Source organism: Stigmatopora argus, chromosome 19 (genome assembly GCF_051989625.1).
Source record: "Stigmatopora argus isolate UIUO_Sarg chromosome 19, RoL_Sarg_1.0, whole genome shotgun sequence".
NCBI lineage: Eukaryota > Metazoa > Chordata > Actinopteri > Syngnathiformes > Syngnathidae > Stigmatopora > Stigmatopora argus.
In genome coordinates this window covers 9412914-9432020 of record NC_135405.1, presented here as the reverse complement: position 1 = coordinate 9432020, position 19107 = coordinate 9412914, and the positions used below count along the sequence as shown (strand labels likewise).

The following is a 19107-nucleotide window of genomic DNA, read 5'->3' as shown; positions in this document are numbered from 1 at the left end:
GATTTACATTCAGGTTTCAAGTTTCCACCTTAAAATACATGTTTTGCTAACTACAGCATTAAAAATCTTTGGAGTTCATTTGGGGTCATTGTGGACACGACATACCAAATCCAAAAATAAGGGTTTGGAAGAATGCATTAACATACTTGTCACTAGAGAATGCAGTCACATGGTTTTCACATTTTGACTGATAAGCAGAAAAAGACATGGTGAACCTGGAAACAGAGGTTTTCTTTTTGGGAGAGCAATGTCCAAACGCGGATGAAGTAACAAAAATATTCTTATATTTTGTATTTTAAGATACTCCTATGTTACATTAATCCTTGATTTTCTATGTTCAAAGATTGGTAACAAAGAAATTCAAAGTGAACTAGTACATTCAACCACATTTGAGTAGTCATTAACATGTTTATGTTCACGAATATTAAATAAATCAAACTCAAACACTTGTTTGAACAAACTTTATTGGGTCAACAGGCTGCAAAACTTGAAGCAACACTTAAAAATGAAGCAATAGAAGAAAAAAAGGGCACATTTCTTCTTTGTATAAAGCTATTGGAATCGTACCAAAGCTGATGGCCTTAGAGAAGGCAAGAGAAATGAACGGCTCCCCAGGATGTGTGCAATCAGGTCATTCAAGGAATGAAGTAGCTTTTTTTTCTTCCCAAAACATTAGAAATGAATCACTTACAGGAGTGAAAGATTCTTAAAAGCCTCGGTCTCACCAAGCAGTGTCGAATTTCCAATCATCGCAGTTTGCATTTTACCACACAACCGTGAAACTAGAATGGTCGGACATCTTATTATTCTTTCATTGGCCTGTATTTTGCTTCACTAGTCCTATTTCCAAAGAGAGACCTGCCCTATACTTTTGCCTGGGTACGAAAACAAAAAAAACAGCAAGAGTATGTCACATGGATGGCGTTGAAAATAAAATAAAAATCACATCTGTTTACCACCTTTTGGAGGAACACGAGGCTTTAAATCAAGACGTAATGAGAGGGCGACTGTTATTTAGAAAGGTCACTTGCGGAGAAGTGTTTCAAAACAATAAGTACACAAAATGATTTCCAAGTTAAGGCTAGATATGATAGGAAAAAAATCACATAAGCGAGACAGGGAAGAAAAAAATAATAACAGAGTCTGAAATTGGTTATGACTACATCAACAATGTTTTCTGCTCTTACGAACTGAACTGAATAAGGCACTTTTCCTGAAGATGTGCGGGGGAGTGAGTAAGATTCAGCAGATTTGACGAACTTGTGTTTAGGCGTAGCAACAATGCGAGCATGTGACGCTCGTCTTTCAGGAATTCGGGCCCCGATGATGCGAAAGCATTGGCGGACACTTAAGACTCAAGTATTTGTGGAAATTTGGGCGAAATTGGGATGCGGCTAAGGCAAATACTCATTGTGCGTCTTTGGACGGTAGCCTAATGCCACATGGTGAGATAATGAAGGCGATTTTAGAACCCGTAATGCGCGGACTAAAATAATACACGAGCTTTCTATTGGCTTTCACGCCCATACAAATAAAGCTGGTCAGTGCAATGCTTAAGTTCAATGCCAAAAATGGAGGAATTTGGCGTAAGATGGCTCATGGTTTCAAGGCATTCTCTTCATGGGTGAGCGAGTGGTTTCAGTTTGGCGCATAAAGAATAAAAAAAAATAAAAACACACCCAAATTCTACACTTCTATCCATTGTGTGGCAACGTACAATTTGACGAGATATTGGCCGAAAACCAATCGAAAAATACTGAAATTTTCCAAGTCTGATGATGCATGTTTTATAATGATTTGGCTCTATACATACATTTAGCCTCTTTGTTGCATTATCCCAAAAGTAATATCTACAACAAGGATCCACTTAAGCCAGCGTAGGAATTATTTGAGCCTGAATTGATGTGTATGAAGACAAAAGCATCCAGCATGCCAAAAAAGCAACTAAATATCAACATAACATTCATTGACTAGCGCTGAGAAGCCAAAAAAAAAAGTCAACAATCCTTCATTAAGACTTCCCTGAACTTGATGAAAACTTAATAAGCTTGCAACAGGCGAATAAATGACAGCAAACAAAAACAACTAAACAAAGATAGCAGCCCACAGCCTGACAGATCTCTCATTCAAAAACCTTTTTCTCTTGAACAACAATTGCAATCGAAATTATCCGACACAACTCAAGCGACAATCGCCGGTTTCGGAGTGCTAGAACTTCTCACCAAGGGAACTAGTTTAGTTGAGTGGCATTTAGGAGGTTGAAAATATGATTTAAAGCAGCTGAAATTTGAATTTTAACTCAGACTTTCCAGTCCACCTGTGATATACACGACATTGCACTCAGGCAGGTAGAAATAATCATCCTTCCCTCAAGTTTCCTCAAAACATTTGACATTAAAAGGCACTTGACACCCACTTTTATGACAGTCGACGTGAAGGAAAAGTGCAAGCCGCGTGCTTCCAACTTATCATTAAACTATTTCTCTTTATTCCTAAAAATACTGTACAATCTTTCTTTTTTTTTTTGAAGACCACTTCTGCAATTGGACAGCTAATGGACTCTAAGCTGAGGCTAGACAGGAGATGGACTCGATGTTTTATTGCGGGTGACTGCGTTTTAGGGCGCCCGATGAGCGGCTCCGAAAAGCCGAGAATAATCGGAACTTCTAATATTATAAACTATGACCGACATATACAAGATAAAACGGCATTGGGGAGAAGGGACGGACGGACGAACGACTGAAGGGGCTAAAAAGCTAAACTTGAACCTTTGCAGTTGTCACGTTAAACAACTCCAGCGGTGTTTCCTCTTCCCGGAAATGACCGGTTGGTTTCCACGGGGAGGCTTTAAATAACTTTTAAACGGAGTAACGCGGGGAGGAAACACTGGTCGAGTTAATCGAGGGAGGCGGACGGGAGCGTTTTGGTTGGTGGGGATTATTCTGAGAGGTGTGGACCTGAGTGTGCACGAGGGTCTCAAAGGGTGTGGTAGTTACGCTCCTTGGCCTTGCAGAATTTGTAGAGGAAGAAGACCACGGCCTGCAGGCCCAGAACCAGCACGATGCCGCCGATGAAGCTGGCCGCGTCAAAGGTGGAGTTCTTGTGGGGGGCTGGAGAGGGCGTCACTGGGACACTTGTCGTAGACCCGCCTGCAGAGGAAGACATGAATGAAACACAATTGCATGACTGGTATTTTATGAGAGAGTAGTCCCTGCTAGAGGAATGCATGCTGTGAATTTTGATTTTTTTGTCTCAAAATAAATATTTGATACAGTACATGTATATCTTTGCATGAAAAAATTAAATGACATCTTTAGAGCTGATTCTGTAGGTCTCATTTGTTATTTTGTTTGTTTTTGTAAACAAATGAAAATCATTCATTTGCCTAAAAAATAAATGTACAAATCACTGCAATTCATTCTTCTGAAAGACTTGCAAATAACAGCCACTTACTTGAATTAGTGGGTGGAGTTGTAGGTACAACCACGGTGGTGGCATTGTGAGAAGATGTAGTGGTAATGATGGTTGTATTGGCTGAAGTTGGGTCAAAATGACAATTAATATTTCATACGAAAAAATATTCAACATTTTTTATTGATAACCAGCAAAGCATGGCACAAATTCTTAAATCAAACTGTTCCTACATTGTACAGTGCAGTACCATACCATTGGTTTAAATGTGTTTCTCAGTACTGGGTGATTAGATACATAGAATTAATCTATCACACTTGCCACCAATGTTCCTTCTAATTTTTTGTTTGTCTGGGCAGAAAGACAACCTCCCTGAGCACACGGAGTACCGGTGTGAGCAACATCATCATTGCTCGCTATGGGCACACACCAGTATCACACCTGCCATAAGCAGATGCATGTCTACTAAACATAAATGATTTAGTAATAATAAAATGTAATGATTAATATCTTTGAATGGGTGGCCTGGCGGATGAGTGGTTCGCGCGTCGGTCTCAGCTAAAAAAATAAAAAAAATATATATATAAAAAAAAAAAGGGATTTTATTTTGTGCGCTCCATATGATTTGCTGTGCGCAGAGAAGACGAGAGTAGTGCGCAATTGCGCACGCGCGCAGCTTAGAGGGAACATTGCTTGCCACTATCTTAAAATAATTTAGAAAACGGTCTAGAATGAGTGAACCATCCCCAAGATTTCAGAAGTTCTTCCCTGTTATCTTTCCTGCCTGCTACATTTTCATCCCATAAAAGCAAATTCCATATAAATTATGTACTATTTGTTAGTAGTCACTGTTAGGACAGATGTTTAAGAAGGGTTGGTGTTTACTGTATCAAAGTTCTGCAAGAGGGCTACTGAGGGTTACCTGTAGGGAGGGGAGTGCTTCTGCTGCTGTTAGTGGTAGGGGCAACAGGCAAGGTAGCCTGGGTGCTTGGGCTCATAGGTTCTGGACAAGGGACCGCAACCAGGTAACATTGGGAGACAGAAAAAGCCAGAGACACCACAGAAGCGTGACAGTGAAAATATCTCCCAGGTTTCCCAGTTCAAGTAAAAAAAATACAAAACAGACAGTAGAGAGCACAAACAGCTGACAAACACAGGCTAAAAAACACTAAGGTTATTTTTTAATGAGAGATTTTGCATATTTAGAAATTCAGACCCACGTCAGGGTTTAGAATAACCGTCACTTGACTTAAGTGGCGAGTTCACCTAGGAAACGTTGCTTCAATTATTGTTATGTGGATAATTGTGATGCCCGAGGCTCATGTGACGGAGGATTTTGAGACTTACCAGTGCAGCTGGCGTTGCTACAGGTGTGGTTTGTGTCCAGTAGAGTCGTGTTGCGGCAACCGATAGGAACAGGTACTAAAATAAAAGACAAATACAAATGGAACCTTTAAAAATCCAATAAAACCGGGAGTGACAGAACATTTCATCCAGTTTAAACTGCTTTGTCATATAACAAATGACATCATGCAAAAAAAAAAAAGCTGTGATCATTTTTTTATAATGAACTTGGATACGTACAGGAGGATTTTAGGGCCCAGGAAAAAAATGGTGCTACATATTTCATTATATTGAAAGAGTGTGAAATCCAATTACTAATTAACCATGGCAAGGGGACTTTGGCCCTCCGTGTTTCCTGCTACGAATAAAAGAGAGTCACAACAGCAACACAGAACTGATGTAAAGGGAAAAAAACAGTATTATCCTTCTATATCATCAGTCATCTCAATTAACCCATATAGATTAAAACTGGATTTTACTGGTACAAATCTTGTGATTGGGAAGACAACTGGTGGCATCTTGTGACTGGGAACCCCCTACTCCAGTTTTCTTCACTTAAAGCCTGATTAGAAAAGAAGCATTCAAAATTGAATCCAATCATTTTGACTTGTGGTCAATTCTTGAAAAGGCGGTTCTCGATTTTATAACAATGGAGCATCAATAAACGTGCTATTTCTCGAACATTACATGCCCAGGTTATAAAATTAAAAATATAGCCATTGTGCAGTTTTGTGTTCCTCACATTCTAACAAGCAAACCTAATGTCTCCCTCCAGATGGCTGCCAATAAATTACAATTACACAAGTGAGATTGTTCAATTTCTAAACTAATATTGCTTGTCTCTTTGGATGACTTATGCGAATAGGGTTTTTACACATACCATTCTGATCAAACCACATGGACGCATGAAAGGACATCCAAAATTAAAACTTCTTCCTGGAGTCTGGTTTTCATCTTGTGGATTTATCAATGAAGAAATAATTCCACCTCAGTTATCGATACCAAAAATGTCCCATTATCACGCAACTGCAAAGAAACTAAACTACCGAACCACACCTCATAAAGCTACCAAATACAATAACAGACAAACTAACACTTGGCCGACAGGTATGGCTCCCAATCCATTGTGACTCCCACGCAATATGAACACTAGCCAATCAAGATACTTTTAAGTGTGCTGGTTACATAATTACTTTTAAGGAATTTTGCCACATGTTGGTTGAAGTATTTTTCTCACCTTTTGGCGACTTGGCGTGGCCATAAGTACAATTGTTGGGGTGAAGTTAAGGCGGGTTGCTATCTAACAAGCAGCTGTGAAAAGTAGTACCGAGCCTTAAGACATTTACGACTGGCGGCCGGCGGGGCTGAGGTTATTTTATACAAACTACAGATATGACGTCTCATTTGGCTTTGGCCTAGAATACATATCAGCAATCAGGGCAGTGGTGCTTTATCACCGAATAAAAGCAGCGTCAAGCTTGGTTAACAGACTGCAAATTCACTTCTGATGCTTTATGCTGTTTTTACATAGCAGGGTACACCCAAAGAAAATAGAATTATGATTATGCAGAAATTGCTGGCGTTCTTAATGTGAATTTTCAGAATAGGTATTTGAACTATCTGGCGCAAACCGAGTTTTTCCAGTATATAAAAAATGTGATCATTCATTGTTGAACCAGAAAGAGGCTTTGGCAAAGCGTTCTGATGTCATTTATTTTTATCATTTAGCGGAAAATGTTCACCACTTAGGAGGGTGTGGGCCTTCAACTGATAATTGATTCAATCTATTCATGGTTCAAACTGACAATGCTCTTTAACCTTTGCATTTGTTTTGCACAGAGTTCATTTAAGCGTACTGTTTTACGCTCTTATTGAACATTACCAAAGCCAAAATTAAAAAACACATCTTACAGTTTAGTCATAAAAAGCCACCCAAGTGCCTTTACGGAGTGAATGAAGAATTTGAAATATCGTTAAACCTGTTTCAGAATCAAATCCTTATATTGAGCCGACTCGTCAAACCAGCCAACTCACTCGTCTCACTTGAATCGAGTGATTGTGACGAAATATGACCTTAATTCTCAATCTGTGACTCCTAAAGTTTTGGTTTCCCCTCTCTCTGGTCAGCAGTGTGAAGATTAGTCAGGTTTCCTGCCTCGTTTCCTCTCTCATGCTCAGGCTAGCCAGTGTCGACCGAGCACAACCCAACTTCAGGCCTCTACAATTTAATTGCATCTTTTATTGTCCCAAGACCAATCAAGCAGTCAAGATATCAACGCGTGTCGGTCAAATCCTGCATTGTCCATAAAACATGTGACCTCAACTCACCATCAAGCTGTGACCGTTTTTTACTGACACTAATAATCTGCTCTGCTCTTCCGACCTAATACAACACAGGCCATGTTTGTGTGTTCAGTGGCGATTGCACAATCCAAACAAACTTAGACCACCTAAGCAGATTTAAATGGGTCAGGTGATGTTAAAAAAAAAAATACCCTGAAACCCAATAATACTTTGTACATTAACGTCCCTTATGCAGTACACCTATATGGAGACAATTTTGAGTTTTAAGGTTAGGAACATTGTGCTATGAAGTTGGGTGCATTACTTGCCACTAAGCTTGACCCGCTATGACATCAGTGGCACTTCCATACATTCTCTCCATTCCCAGGAATCAGGAGTCTCATCAGACAATTGGGGCCTCACAAAGATTGACCTGTGGTCCGCCTCGTCACACATATCTGACAAGCACACATTTAGGGACGGATACTCACATGATGAGCAGTTGAGCCACTGGCAGTCAGGATTGGCTTCGCAAAGTGTGCAAAGGGTCAAGGAGGGGCATCCATCTGAAAATATAATTTTGAGTTTGATTTCTGTCTTTTACTACTGTGATCTATTTTTTTTCCTCATGAAATTAGTGTTTTGCTGTTCTGGTGTTGTGCTTGGGCAGTCCTAAAAAATAAAATACATCATTTTTAATATTCCTTGCCAAGTAATCACCTCCTGCTAAAACCAGGTAAATCGTCTTTGAGTTAAATAAATTATTTTGACAGTTATATATATATTTATCAAATTATTTCTGTTTGACAGTCCACGTGACATTTCTCATGGAACCCATTGGCTGCCATTGACAGCCCTAGACGTCCAAATGAAATCCATCTGACATTTCATTGAAAAAACAATTGTATATATGGTACACCATGTACAATTTACAAATGTTTGGTTGTTTTTAAGAACATAGTGGACACAAGTGTATATGGCACATCATGTACAAGATTTGCACATTTGATCGATTTTTTTCTTAAGTACAGTTCCCCCTTTGTTGGTCTTCACAAAAAATATATGTTATCGGATCGATCCGTGAAATTTGGTGTCTTTTGGATGAGCTAAGGCGAGCTTCTGACTGCGTGGAAACGAAACTGGATCGACGCCAAACGGTGACTTAGTCATACGCCACACTGCCAGACTATAAACGGAAAAGACTTAAAAAATCAATTTAAAAGGAAGAAACGCATCGTTTTCTTGCGTTAAGGTGTCATTTTGTCATCTGCGTTAACCATCGGACCGCTGGAGGCTAATCGATTAGCTGATAGCATTCGACAACGAGCGAAAGCCTCTGGCCAACTTACCTGAGTCTGACGCGGCTGACGCGCCGGTGAAAACCAGGACGATGGCGGCGACCAAATACACCTTCGCGTTCATGGCTGCAATCGACTAATTCGAGAAGATTTCGGGCCACGTGGCGATTGGTAATTCTGTGGGGCTCGTCGTCTGGCGTTTTGCGATCGAGGCAGAGGTTGAAGCTGAAGCTTCGCTCGCTCGACTAGACACTTCCTATATGACAGGTCACGTGACGCCTTTCTACCTAGGGGGTGGGGCGTGGGCGGGGCAAGAGGCCGACGTCACCAATACCGCAGCTTCTCGGAAATGCGCTCAAGTTTATTGAGTCATAGCATAGTAACATAAATATTTAACAATAGAAAAAGTCACTTCATTTCAACAAATAAATGGGCAAATTCGTTCATTTTATGATCCGGTTATCCTCATAAAGGTCGCGGGGGGTGCTGGAGCCTATCCCAGCTAACTATGGGCACCTGGCAGGGGGATGGATACCTTAGGTTGGTGGCCAGCTAGGGGCAATTTAGAGTAAAAAATAATGACATTTTAAAAGCCTGATTGTGATCTTCTGTTTAATATATAAAAGTGAAAGTATCTAAAGTTAGCCTTTGTGTCCTTTAATTTTTTAGAAACCCGTTTTGGACATCCCTGGTCTATCACCGTTAACCCTTTCAGAGACAGTGGTCACTACAGTGGACAGAAATGGACACTTAAGAGCTTTTGGAGTAAGTGTGAATTACTTCATTTGAGTTGTATTCTGATGGCCTTTTTTAAAACATAAATTACATTCATAGTTGGTTACATTTCATGTTTTAAAATGTTAGCTATAGCTTAAAAACTCCACAGTTTACAACAGTACATTCTTTTTTGGGTCGTTGATTGGTGGTCGGGGACTCTTCGATCTTCTTCAGGACATCGACACCCTCCACCACTTCACTGCAATAAAGAAAAAACACATGAATGCATTTGCAGGTTGCGATTTAATTGTCGAATTAGTTGTGACTACCAACCCAAAAGCACAATAGGTCAAGTCCATCCATCGTGTGGGTTGCAAGGTGATGTAGAACTGGGAGCCGTTGCTGTGTGGGCCCTTGTTGGCCATTCCTAGAGTTCCTCGCTTTGTGTGGGAAAGAGCAAAGCTCTCATCTGAAAGGAGAAGTGAAAGTGAAGTGAAGTAATACTAAAGTAATTCAACTGCTTGCTCTTGTACCATCAAAGGTTGGTCCATAGATGGACTCGCCTCCATTTCCCTTTCTTTCTGGAGTAATATCTGCAAACACAATGGAAGAAAATTAATAATAGCTAGTATTTTCATGTATAATGAAGAAAAAAAATGTCATAAATAATATAATGCCTCACAGTAAAAACACTATTCAACACGGCAGGTACACCAATATAATAGCAACCCCCATACAAGTGATGTTGAATGTTATTATTTTTCTCATGGAGGGTTTAAAAATAGTTCAAGAAACATAAATATTTTAATTTGGTTTGGTTAGGACGTGGTGTGTGATGTACCTCCACCTTGTACCCAGCCATTGGGCACCACCCGATGAAACAGGGAGCCCTTGTAGCACAGCGGGTAGTCGGTGGTCGACTGGCCTCGTTCCCCTGTGCAAAGAGCCTCAAAATTCCATGACGTCCTTGGACATACGTCTGAGAAGAGCTGCGTGAAGAGAACACAACCTGCGGTGAGGACTACTGCCTATCTGCAGTAGTTCAAGGATGCCTTGGCATCACATTCACTCCTCAGAACATTGGAATTATTCATAAACGTAGCACGTGTTTTTGAATTGTGCAGGGAAACTTGAGGATAACCATGAATTTACCTCGAACAACAGCCTCCCTGCAGGCTCTCCTCCAATTTCAATATCCATGTAGACAAACCTGTGCTGGATAGGAAACATTTGTTCGAAATGTTAATTTTTAACTAGATCCCTGCAAGAAACCCTGAACAAGTAATATTACACAACTTTTTTATTCACACTGCGTGACTTAGGCTTGTGTCTTGCCATTACACAATCTGACTGTGAGTTGTGACCATGTTGTGGGAATATCATCCCCATTCGTTTAGAAAACTAACCCTAAACCTGCAATTTTGATTTCGTTGTGATTCACCAATCTTTGGCCAGGTAAGTTGTTTGATGTTAAACCTGCCTTGGTTGCACGGAGATGTTTCAGGTAGTATTCATCTACGCAGGAAGCCTGTGGTAGGTCACACGTGAAAGCCCACTGGTCCTTGGCCCAGGCCACTAAGGCACCGTCGTCACCGATGAACTGACCGTCTACAAAGCACATGACGCCACTGGAGAACTGCCACACTTGGCCACGCAACTCCTTTAGTCATAAAAGGATGTCATATGTTACCGTGCCGTGATAATCTTTTTTTTTTAAAATAATACATTTATTTTAATATCTCCATTAAGTGTTTGCCTACTCATCTTACCTTCTTCGTGCTATCCACAAACGCATGCCAGTCAAATTCAAGTAATGGACTGATTTCTGGTTCCGTAAACTCCCGTGGAAACTTCTGTGTTAGACCCTGTTTGGTGCAAAAACAACATTTTCAAATAATGTGAAAGCATTTGTTTTCAGGGCCAATTACATAAAGTAACCATTTGAATTAAATAAAAAAAATATGGTCAATTTAGACCCGTCAATAAACCTAACATGCACGCAATGAAAGCCCACACAAGGACAGGTTCAACATGCAAATACCGGACAGGCCGAGATTTACATCCCATCCCAACTTTGGAACTGTATGGCAACCATGGTAACCACTTCCCATCCTCAGTGCATACCTCAATGATACAGTTGGCAATATGAAAATGTGTCTCTTTAATCAAGCCAACTATTCTGATGTGCGTTTTTGGTTCCGAACCTGAAAGATAAACGAGAAGCGTCTCATCATCAAAGTATACATGCTTCCCAAAGGTGGTATGGTCCGGCTGATTGACGCTCTGAATCATCAGGTACAACTATCGTCAAATTTTCACTAACCGTTTGTACGTGAAGTAAGCATTTCTGGTGATAAAATGTTGTTTTTATGTTCATCCAGCTATCTAGAGCTAAATATGAGGATCAAATAATGCTTTGGTATATTTGGAGTTTGGCAGCCACGGTAGACGTAAACAAGAGGCCTGTATCCATGGTAACAGCCATTTGGCGGCGCAGGAATGTGACGTATACGCATTAACACATGGCGGCGTTCAACTTCGTTTATGTGCTTCCTATTTGTGTAATTTACAACTAAATGATCGTTTTATTGTAAGTTTATACTGTTATAAATATTGTGTTTAGGTAAAAAAAAATATAAAGCTATTAAAATTATTTTTAAAACACATAGTAGCTTGGCTGTAAAAAAGAAAAGCTTGCTGGTCGGAATGTAAACGAAATGGATCGCGGCCCGAGAGGCGCCTACATTTTGAAAACTCAATTGTTCTCTTATGTGTCCAGTCGCTGTCATTCATCCCCGTGTCTTTTTATATATAAAAACATAGTACTGCAGCAATGGGTGTACACGATCTGTGGTCTATTGTCGAGCCTGTTCGCGAATCGGTGCCACTGTACAGTTTGACTGGGAAGACGCTGGCGGTTGATCTGAGTTTGTGGGTTTGCGAAGCCCAGCATGTCCAAGCAATGATGGGCAGAGTCACGAAGCCCCATTTGAGGTAATAATGTACGCGTACACATCGCTGAGTACACTTTGGCATCTATAACATTCGCTAAAAGTTCGGGATTTTTTGGGCTGAAATGTCATCTGTAATCGAACCATGAACATTTGATAGAATCTTGCTAACTAATCAATGATGATACACAGGAATCTATTTTTCCGGGTGTCTTCCCTCGTGCTAATGGGGGTGAAGTTGGTGTTTGTCATGGAAGGAGAGGCTCCAAAACTGAAAGCAGAGACTATGAGCCAGAGGGTTGCTCACCGATTTGGAGGCCACCAAAAAGTCTGTAAATCATCAGTTAACACCAGCAGAGGGCGCTTTAACGCAGTGCTCCGAGAGGTAGGTTTTATTTTGGAATGTTAGTCAACATAATGTGACCATGTCATCCATCACCCCTGTTTGTAGTGTGCAGAGATGTTGGACTACCTTGGCGTGCCGTGGGTGGTCGCAGCAGGGGAGGCTGAGGCCATGTGTGCATACTTGGACTCGAACCGTCTTGTGGATGGTTGCATTACCAATGACGGAGATGTGTTCTTGTACGGTGCACGGACAGTCTACAGAAACTTCAATATCAACTCTAAAGTGTGTATGGTTACAAACTCTCGCCTATGCTTGAATAATTATCTGATGTAAGCTATCAGGGGATTTCAAAATGAGTAATTGTATTGCTAGAAAATCTGAAAAAAAAAATTCAACATTCTTGTTTATGTCCCAACGACATGATCTGATTACTTTATTATTACTATAATTTCCCTCTTGGTTTCAAAAAACACTTTTTGAACAGTGGTGTGTAGACTTTTTATGTCCACTGTAGCATTGTACATTTACATGTTAGCACTTATCTGACAACATTGGTTGGGAATAGTCCTTCACTTTTTTTCATTTTCACAGATGCTAACACTTTTAAAAATGTCCATGCCAACATACACCATGTTAATTCTCATATTTCCTCAGGACCCTCAAGTGGACTGCTACAAGACCTCACGTGTCCAAACCGAGCTGTCTCTCACCAGAGAGAATCTTGTGGGTCTGGCGATCCTCCTCGGATGTGATTACATTCCCAAAGTATGTAAAAATACACACCTAGGTGGCGCCATATTACACCGTCACTGATATTACCAGTGAATTTTTGATGGAGATCTAAATTTGACTATTTATTCCCGGATAGCCTTATCACAAATTTCCTTGAAATATCTTGATATAGTAATTTGAAGACTATATCGCCGACCTCATATACACACGACTTGTTTTCATCTCCTGATGAATGTTTTTTTAAACTCCTTTTAGGGAATCCCAGGTGTCGGGAAAGAGCAAGCTCTCAAGCTGATAGAATCTATCAAAGGGCAGACTCTCCTGCAGAGGTAGTATTTAAAAAAAAACCTAAAAAAAACATCACCGCTATGAAGGCAACAGAGTGGTGCGATAATGTCGCATGTGGTGATTCTCTCAGGTTCATGCGTTGGAAGGACGAAGCAGCGTGCCTGTCTCAGGGAGTCGTGAAGAAGCTTCCCCACTGCCACATATGTCGACATCCAGGTGAGTGAGCTTTGAACTCGGACTTCTCTTAGTAGCCAAGATAACAGTGGGTTTAAAAAAAATGCTGTCTCAAACGTGTATTCAAAGTCGAACTACAACAGAACCACTAAAGTCAAATACTGCTAATCAAACTTGGAGAACTTCATTACGACTTCAAAACACAAATGGGGTTGACATACTATACTTATAGGAATAAAATATAACAATACTAGAGCAGTTCCTTTTTATCCTGTGTCAAAAACAACCAATATTTTTGCACCTGCTTGAGCAACTGAACCTGGCGGCGACTTTTCTTCCTTTTTTTTCAATAGATTTATTTACTTACTTTATCATTTAGGCTCAGTCAAAGCACATGAACGCAGCGGCTGTGTGCTTTGCGACAGCGATCAATTCTGTCAACCTCAAGATTTTGACTACCAGTGTCCATGTGAGTGGCACTGCTCGGAACGTACCCGTCAGGCCCAGTCCATCGAGGCAAACGTCAAAAGGTATGTGGCCGTTGTCAATATAGCATCAATGTTAAAGAACAAACGTTGGAGTGGCAACTAATAGTGCACATACTGTAGTATAAATTTATTGGTGTTGTTTTATACCCATTCAGGAAAACTCTTGCGAGCCAGCAGTTCCCGTTTACAGAGGTACAATTGTTTCCCCCACGCTTCGTTTTTGAATGACTATTTGAGCGCACTGTTAATTTCAATTTCCCTGCAGATTATCAATGAATTTCTGTTAACCAAGGATAAACCTGTCACACAATTTAAGAGAAGACAGCCAAACATGCTATCAATGCAGGTAAAGTACATTTTGTCCATCTACTTGAACATTTTGCTTATTAATGACTCCGAATGTCCTTTATTTCCACCCTGTTTTCCTTTAGAAATTTGCCTATGACAAAATGGAATGGCCAAAGCATTACACCAGCGAAAAGGTTTTAGTTCTGATGACCTATACAGAGCTGATGAATAAAAAGTATGGCAGAATAATGCCACCGCAAATAAAGCCCATCCGGTAACATCACATTTCATTTTAATCCATCCCAGAATGAAAATATAGGATTTTATATGATTCACTCTTTAGTATTTAATTCAAAAATATTTTTTTATGAAATTTTAAACAATCTTCTCTTTTCTCCTATAAAAAGAATATTCAAACAACGAGTGAGGAATTCGGTTTCCTGCTTCGAAGTCATCTGGAGCACACCAGGCAAGTTAAAGCACGTATACACACACACACAACCATACACGCGCATATAGAGGGTGAGAAAACATCCTCTGGGATTGATTGACAGCCCTGCTGTGTAGCCCAATGTTGAGTTTGTGGTGTGGGGATGTAGGAAACTGCTGGGGGTTGTTAGTGACTGGCTGTGAGGTATACGCCTTCAGAGGTGGCAGATCACTCACAACCGCCGCTAGGTGCTAAACCGGCTTCCTCTCCATGCTGGGAAATCCGTCATATCCAAGTCTTGCTCACTAACAAGCCAGTCACCTACTGTAAATATGTGCTAATAAGTCCAAATAAATTGTGATAATACTCGCCTATTCATTTGAGTTCCAGGAATATACAATTTAAAAATAATGTTCCCAGTGGTGGGTGCTAGGAATTATTAAAGCAGGATTCAATTTTGAACTTGAAAAAGTTGTATGAATTTGTTTTGAGGGTGCTGGCAAAAATCTCACTTGACAGAAACGCAAAATTCAAGTGTTAAGACAAATGGTCCTTTTATTGTGCATATGCTGCAGATCATTACGTGTTTCCAGAGGACCGTCCCGCCGAAGATCAGCACGAGGTCAGGTCGCTGGAGGAGGAGAACCTCTTCGGTGTGGCTTTCCCGGAGCTGGTGGAGTCTTACTTGGAGGACAAAGCGTTAGCTGAAGAGAACAAGACAAAAAGTAGGAATATGTTTGCTTTTATTTTATTTTCAGTCCTTAACCCTTCCAATATAGCCAATGCGCCAATAACGAGTGGACGAAATGTCCTGATCAAAGGCACCTGGAGCGTTGGCTTGTTTTTGCAAGCGAGGCCGTTACGGCTGCTCCGACACCCTGACATGTTAGTTTGACAGCTCAGCCAGCGCACATCAAAGGCTCGGGTGGAGCCGCGAGGTGTCTCCCGGTCTTGATTGTTTCGCTGTCACTTGTTCGCTTGAAGCAGGGTTCGGATTCACCTTGCGCTGTGTACGGGAAGGAAAACTGGCATCCCACATGTGAATATTGAAGCCATGGGAAATCTGTAGTAGAAGGATAGAACTGTCTCACCTCTCTTCACTAAACAAAAATGTCACAAAATGTCTAAATACAGGTTAATTATCGTATTTTCCGGACTATAAGTTACACTTTTTTTGGTAGATTGGCTTGACCTGCGACTGATACTCAAATGCGACTTATGTCTTTTATTTTTTTCTACTCTGATCACCAACAGCTTTATTATTTTTTTTTTTTAGGCCACCGTGATCCAAAAAACTATAAAACATGCCACATTAATAGATTCCTATTTTACTAATACTTAAGCGTCTAATGTTTGTTTCTGGGTTTCTGATAACCATAAGACAGCGGATTAGAAAAAGTGCCCCCCATAAAATGCAAGTTATACTCCACTGCGATTTTAATACTCACATTTAGTAGGTACTGCTTATGTGAATATTGTGTTATGTATTCCCCTTGAAGGTAGAAATAGATATATCATTCTAACATGGCCGTGCCTTTACAGAAAAGAAACCAAAGAATAAAAAGGAGAAGACGCTTGATAAATCCGAGGGTGTTTCGGAGCTCCTAGCACAGATGACCCTTCAGAGCTCCCCTCCTAAAAAGTCAATCGCGCAAACGGCACCTGCCAACCTTCCAAAGATCCAGGAAGTGCTTTTATTGGAAACACCTCTGCGCTATAAAAAGCACCAGCCACTCCAGGAGAATTGTCCTATTAAGCCTCTTTCTCAGGGAGATTGCTCGCCGTCCCCTTCCGCTGCTATCGACGCCCTCCACCTTAGTGACATCGATTGGGACTCTTCATCGTTCACGATCACTACGCCACCGAGGCACGCTGCGACTCCTGTAGGTGGCGACGACAAGGACGTGGTGGAAGTCGAAGGGAAAATCTCAGCACCTCGGCCAGCAAATTCTGGAAGTGAACAATGTTTCAGCGAATTTCCTCTCAGGGAAAGACTGCTCATGCGAAACGCAACCGCAGCATGCCAAGAGATTTCCCCTAAACAACAGGGCACCCTCATGCCAGTCTTAAAACCCAAATCACACACTCGAGAAGACAGCGACTGTCTCAAAATATCAGCAAAGCCGCCTTCAAACAAAAAGATGGAAAGCGAAGCAAACGCATCCGTACAAAACCAGACTCAAACGAATGAGAGACCACCTGAAAAGTACAAATTTGTCCGAGGGGCAGCCTCAAAAGTGCAGAGGTGCCACTCTGAGCCATGTAAGGCAGAAAAAGACACAAAAACCACTGTCAAGAAGAGTGTATGCATGACCGTGGGTTCCTCCAGTGAGGACAGTGATGAGGAAAACCGGCAGATCAGAAATCAGAGAACCACCAAGACCAACCACGCACACAAATCTGTTTTGGGACGACAACAGAAAAGCAAAACTGAACGTGTCCATTGCGTGATTCTCAAAGGTGTGCAAAGAACAGAAAATGTCGTAAACTTTAAAAGCAAAGGCCAGGTAGATGCACAACTCGATGACGTGTTTCCCAATACGCCGTCGTCGCCCATCATCGTCTTAGACAGCGACGATTCCGTCATTGGCGTGGATAGCCCTTTACCGCTTGCCGAGAGACTCAGGCTCAAGTTCCTAAATTAAAAAGAGCACGACAAAAGTCATCATAATTCACGGTCAGTAAACATCTGCAAGTAAGTAAATATATTCAAAACTAATTTGTATTGCTCCACCATCTCAATACTTAAGAACGGTGACTTGCTTATCATCCAATTCTGGCGGTAGGGAAAATGAACGAATGGTGCAATTTCTGAATTATATGTCTTTTAAACACACCCAAGAGGTCTGAGATTTTGGGTTTACAGCCCTCTGCTGTTGGTCCCCTTGATCATGAGTGAGGCCTTGCACACCTTTTCAGACATAAAAGGTCTGGTTTGAATTCGGTGACAGCTGCATCCTCTTCACTGGCTAGTTTACCCCCAAACTCTTATTTTTATATGTTGCATGGCATAATATAAGTTTATAACTTCCAAAATGGAAAAATAAATTTGTAAAGTTTGGTCTCACAACTGTTTTGACATCATTTTAGGCTGCAGAATCCTGAACGGATCTCAGTTTTTGAATGATAGAACTCATGTTTTTGTCATTTTTTTGTTGGAATAATTCCAAATATAGGCCATATACAATGAAATATTAAAGAAACGCACGACTACCATGTTTATTTTACATTACTGAGCTTTTATAAAAGAATATGGGTAGTTTACTCCTATTGTGTATCAATACAAGTATAGTGTGTATGTTCGGTTCACATGTTATAAAACCCTGACAGGCTTTTTTTGTATCAATTTTATTTTTAATTGTTATATAAATGTAATTCAGTGTTTTTTTCTCTCCAAATTGCTGCCCATTATTATCAATGGATACATGGTTTAATGTTTTGTTGGTGTTTTTAATATTTCATTTGGCCTTTACTAATGTTTTTAACAAAAAAAAAGGTCATTTCAACATCGATGTTCAATTAATTACAATGTCGTTTGGAGCAAAGTAGTTGTGATGCATAATAACACGGCCTCCCAAATGTTTTGGGGGTCCTGCGGTGGGCCTGCCCTTCATTAGGCACATCACATCAAACCGATAATTGTCGCCGTGCAGACTTTAAAGGCTCATCTCCCACAAAGGGAATCTAATTATTTGTCTTTCTGTCGCATTATCCGCCTATTAGCCTTATTCGCACCTCGGTGACAACGAACGACGTCCTTCGCGAAGGTCGCATTTTGCCACTTGGGCTTCGCTTTGAACTCGTTTTTTTCCGCCTCAGCTGTGAACCCATAAACCTCCGGAGATGCGCCCGCGTATAAAAACAAAACAAAAAACCCACAAAAAGCAACGTCGTCTCCCCCGAGAGAGCCGTTCGTTTGCCATCAGCATCTGTGGATGCGATTCGCTCGACATGGACCTCCAAGTCGCAACACCCGAAATCCTCCGAGACTGGACGGTCGCGGACTCTTTTCAATCCGGGGAGACACTACAATCCTGCTCCCCGGAGTCGTCTTCCTCCTCCTCCGCGGACTCGGGTTGCTCCTCGCCGGAGATGTTCTTCTCCGGTGGACACCAAGAGATGGGCTACGACTTTCCCCAGAGAGGGTGCTCCTCCTCCGGCTCCTCCACTGGCTCCGGGTCCGGGTCCAAGGCGCACAGGATGGAAGGCAAAACCAGGATGTCCACTAAAAGACGAGTCAAGGCGAGCGAGAGGGAGAAATTGAGGATGAGGAGCCTCGCTGAGGCTCTGCACCAACTTCGGGATTATCTTCCACCGGATTATATCAAGAGAGGCCAACCTATGACCAAAATTCAAA

The 19107-nt window shown here is 41.2% G+C and overlaps 3 protein-coding genes across 6 annotated transcripts; 1 reads left to right on the top strand and 2 right to left on the bottom strand.

Moving 5' to 3' along the window:
- Positions 1–446: 446 nt before the first annotated feature.
- cd164 (CD164 molecule, sialomucin) lies at positions 447–8612 on the bottom strand. 2 transcript variants are annotated; one of them, XM_077587456.1, is made up of 6 exons: positions 8388–8612; positions 7530–7604; positions 4759–4833; positions 4334–4414; positions 3454–3534; positions 447–3149 (listed from the first exon to the last, which is right to left on the bottom strand). In XM_077587456.1, the coding sequence occupies exons 1-6, from the start codon at positions 8458–8460 to the stop codon at positions 2977–2979; spliced, it is 558 nt and encodes a 185-aa protein (XP_077443582.1). In that variant the 5' UTR covers positions 8461–8612; the 3' UTR covers positions 447–2976. The 2 variants fall into 2 exon arrangements, with proteins under 2 accessions (XP_077443582.1, XP_077443583.1); XM_077587457.1 differs by lacking the exon at positions 4334–4414.
- A 504-nt stretch (positions 8613–9116) lies between these two features.
- Positions 9117–11553, bottom strand: ppil6 (peptidylprolyl isomerase (cyclophilin)-like 6). 3 transcript variants are annotated; one of them, XM_077587944.1, is made up of 9 exons: positions 11377–11553; positions 11178–11257; positions 10823–10918; positions 10534–10713; positions 10206–10268; positions 9895–10042; positions 9587–9646; positions 9387–9522; positions 9117–9307 (listed from the first exon to the last, which is right to left on the bottom strand). In XM_077587944.1, exons 1-9 carry the CDS (start codon positions 11396–11398, stop codon positions 9208–9210), a joined length of 885 nt encoding a protein of 294 aa, XP_077444070.1. In that variant the 5' UTR covers positions 11399–11553; the 3' UTR covers positions 9117–9207. The 3 variants fall into 3 exon arrangements, with proteins under 3 accessions (XP_077444070.1, XP_077444069.1, XP_077444071.1); XM_077587943.1 differs by having other exon boundaries at positions 9117–9312; positions 11377–11551; XM_077587945.1 differs by lacking the exons at positions 11178–11257; positions 11377–11553 and adding an exon at positions 11258–11300 and having other exon boundaries at positions 9117–9312.
- Positions 11547–18041, top strand: gen1 (GEN1 Holliday junction 5' flap endonuclease). The gene is made up of 14 exons (XM_077587946.1): positions 11547–11643; positions 11877–12047; positions 12197–12389; positions 12456–12632; positions 13005–13115; positions 13338–13411; positions 13501–13586; positions 13924–14074; positions 14188–14224; positions 14298–14378; positions 14464–14594; positions 14728–14789; positions 15326–15475; positions 16293–18041. The coding sequence occupies exons 1-14, from the start codon at positions 11630–11632 to the stop codon at positions 17393–17395; spliced, it is 2541 nt and encodes an 846-aa protein (XP_077444072.1). The 5' UTR covers positions 11547–11629; the 3' UTR covers positions 17396–18041.
- Positions 18042–19107: the final 1066 nt, after the last annotated feature.

Coding starts and splice junctions, on each gene's coding strand:
- cd164 (XM_077587456.1), bottom strand. CDS start 8,460: ATGAACGCGAAGGTGTATTTGGTCGCCGCCATCGTCCTGGTTTTCACC. Junction 4,834..7,529: donor GTGGCTCAACTGCTCATCAT/GTGAGTATCCGT, acceptor CTTTTATTTTAG/TACCTGTTCCTATCGGTTGC. Junction 3,150..3,453: donor AACTCCACCCACTAATTCAA/GTAAGTGGCTGT, acceptor CTTCCTCTGCAG/GCGGGTCTACGACAAGTGTC.
- ppil6 (XM_077587943.1), bottom strand. CDS start 11,398: ATGCTTACTTCACGTACAAACG. Junction 10,714..10,822: donor TTGTGGATAGCACGAAGAAG/GTAAGATGAGTA, acceptor TTATGACTAAAG/GAGTTGCGTGGCCAAGTGTG. Junction 10,043..10,205: donor CAGGGAGGCTGTTGTTCGAG/GTAAATTCATGG, acceptor CTCTTCACGCAG/CTCTTCTCAGACGTATGTCC.
- gen1 (XM_077587946.1), top strand. Junction 13,412..13,500: donor GGGCAGACTCTCCTGCAGAG/GTAGTATTTAAA, acceptor TGATTCTCTCAG/GTTCATGCGTTGGAAGGACG. Junction 14,595..14,727: donor CCGCAAATAAAGCCCATCCG/GTAACATCACAT, acceptor TCCTATAAAAAG/AATATTCAAACAACGAGTGA.